Source organism: Cebidichthys violaceus, unplaced genomic scaffold, assembly GCF_023349555.1.
Source record: "Cebidichthys violaceus isolate CVI_PGR_0920_01 unplaced genomic scaffold, fCebVio1.0.p SCAF_109, whole genome shotgun sequence".
NCBI classification, from domain to species: Eukaryota; Metazoa; Chordata; class Actinopteri; order Perciformes; family Stichaeidae; genus Cebidichthys; species Cebidichthys violaceus.
This window is the reverse complement of record NW_027176273.1, coordinates 402501-405000: the sequence shown is the minus strand read 5'-3', so window position 1 is coordinate 405000 and position 2500 is coordinate 402501. Positions and strand designations below refer to the sequence as shown.

Sequence of the window (2500 nt, the reverse complement as noted above, 5' to 3'; positions counted from 1 at the left end):
GTTATATAGGTGGGCGGTGCTGTACTGAGCGTGGTTATACAGGTGGGCGGTGCTGTACTGAGCGTGGTTATACAGGTGGGCGGTGCTGTACTGAGTGTGATTATATAGGTGGGCGGTGCTGTACTGAGTGTGGTTATATATAGGTGGGCGGTGCTGTACTGAGCGTGGTTACCTATGTGGGCGTGGTTATATATGTGGTTGTGTGGGCGTGGTTACTGATGCTCTCCTCTCAGGTCTCTTTAGTGCACCTGTCGTCATGTCGGCCGTTAAATCGTCTCTCCGGAGTCGAGTTCTGACTCCTCAGCGGATCCCTAGGTTCATCATCCCGTCTCGTGGTCCGCTCCTCTTCCTGTCTCCACGGCTCCACCAGAGCTCTCCGGACCGGACTATTGTTGGACCAGGACGAGTCCTCCCGCCATCTTCAGACCCGTCGGAGTCTGTGGACTCGGACCCGTGGACCCGTGCCGCCATGTCTCTGGTCCACGTGGAGAAGAAGACCACGTCCTACGGGTTCTGTGCCGCTCTGGCTCAGAGCCCCTGCAGCCGCCGGAGGGAATCCCTGTTTCACCGGAACAAACCGGTGACCGTTACCGACCCACAGGACCTGGTGGTCACTGGTGCTGGTCCTGGTCCCGACAGGTACCGGATTTGTCTGCAACCCGTTAAAGCTCTTGTCCTGCAGGTAATGTATTATCATTGTTTAATATTATTGTTTATTATTAGACAGGGAATTCATATAAAGGATGTAAAATGACATCTTGTCTTTTCACTTTCCTCTTCATTAGTTGGTAGAAACAGTAGAAGAAGAGCACAATATAAAATAATACTTTTTTGTTTATTTATTGAAGGTAAGGAAGTTGAAGAGCTCAGGAGGAGGCCACGACCCCTCTGACGTCACATGACCCACTGAATCAGCTGTCTGATGGACTTTTAGTAAAGTTCACGAGTTTTATTTATACTTTGATTACATAAATATAGAAGTGATGTATTCTAATTAATATTTCTTTGTTTATAAGTTGACTTTTTTTATTGTCTTATGAATAAAATCAGATTTTCTCTTAAACAGTTTTTGTTGGTGCATCAAATGTTCACTTTAGAGACTCGAAAGTCTGTAGAGAGAGACTAGAGTCTGTGGAGAGAGACTAGAGTCTGTGGAGAGAAACTAGAGAGTCTGTGGAGAGAGACTAGAGTCTGTGTAGAGTGACTAGAGAGTCTGTGGAGAGAGACTAGAGAGTCTGGAGGGAGACTAGAGAGCCTGGAGAGAGACTAGAGTCTGTGGAGAGAGACTACAGAGTCTGTGGAGAGAGACTAGAGAGTCTGTAGAGAGAGAGACTAGAGAGTCTGGAGGGAGGCTAGAGTCTGTAGAGTGACTAGAGTCTGTGGAGGGAGACCAGAGTCTGTGGAGAGAGACTACAGTCTGTGAAGGGAGACAAGAGAGTCTGTGGAGAGAGACTAGAGAGTCTGTGGAGAGAGACTAGAGTCTGTGTAGAGTGACTAGAGTCTGTGGAGAGAGACTAGAGAGTCTGTGGAGAGAGACTAGAGAGTCTGTGGAGGGAGACTAGAGAGTCTGGAGAGAGACTAGAGAGTCTGTGGAGGGAGACTAGAGAGTCTGGAGAGAGACTACAGAGTCTGTGGAGAGAGACTAGAGAGTCTGTAGAGAGAGAGACTAGAGTCTGTGGAGAGAGACTAGAGTCTCTGCAGAGAGACTAGAAAGTCTGTAGAGTGACTAGAGTCTGTGGAGGGAGACTAGAGTCTCTAGAGAGAGACTAGAGAGTCTGTGGAGAGAGACCAGAGTCTGTGGAGAGAGAGACTATAAAGTCTGTGTAGAGTGACTAGAGTCTGTGGAGAGAGACTAGAGAGTCTGGAGGGAGGCTAGAGTCTGTGTAGAGTGACTAGAGTCTGTGGAGGGAGACCAGAGTCTGTGGAGGGAGACTAGAGAGTCTGTGGAGAGAGACTAGAGAGTCTGTGGAGAGAGACTAGAGTCTGTGGAGAGAGACTAGAGTCTGTGGAGGGAGACTAGAGAGTCTGTGGAGAGAGACTAGAGTCTGTGGAGAGAGACTAGAGTCTGTGTAGAGTGACTAGAGAGTCTGTGGAGAGAGACTAGAGTCTGTGGAGGGAGACTAGAGAGTCTGTGGAGAGAGACTAGAGTCTGTGGAGGGAGACTAGGGAGTCTGTGGAGAGAGACTAGAGTGTGTGGAGAGAAACTAGAGTCTGTGGAGAGAGACTAGAGAGTCTGTGGAGAGAGAGACTAGAGTCTGTGGAGAGACTAGAGGGTCTGGAGAGAGTTTAGATTTGTCCTGAAGACATTAATGGATGTTTCTGAACTTGATCCAAGATCAGTTCTGGACCTTTTTATTCCACAACACATACACTGAACATCTGAACCACTAACTAAACAAGACCAGCAGTGAGACCTGAACCACTAACTAAACAAGACCAGCAGTGAGACCTGAACCACTAACTAAACAAGGCCAGCAGTGAGACCTATATTATCATATAA

At 48.0% G+C, this 2500-nt stretch overlaps 1 protein-coding gene across 1 annotated transcript in view; it reads left to right on the top strand.

Moving 5' to 3' along the window:
• The window catches only part of LOC137889620 (C2 calcium-dependent domain-containing protein 4A-like), a 1933-nt gene extending 894 nt beyond the window's left edge, over window positions 1–1039 (top strand). The window contains exons 2-3 of the mRNA XM_068733565.1: window positions 234–682; window positions 849–1039. Coding sequence (XP_068589666.1) covers window positions 257–682; window positions 849–902 — 480 coding nt within the window. The 5' untranslated portion in view covers window positions 234–256 and the 3' untranslated portion in view covers window positions 903–1039. The remainder of the gene's footprint in view (window positions 1–233; window positions 683–848) is intronic.
• Window positions 1040–2500: the final 1461 nt, after the last annotated feature.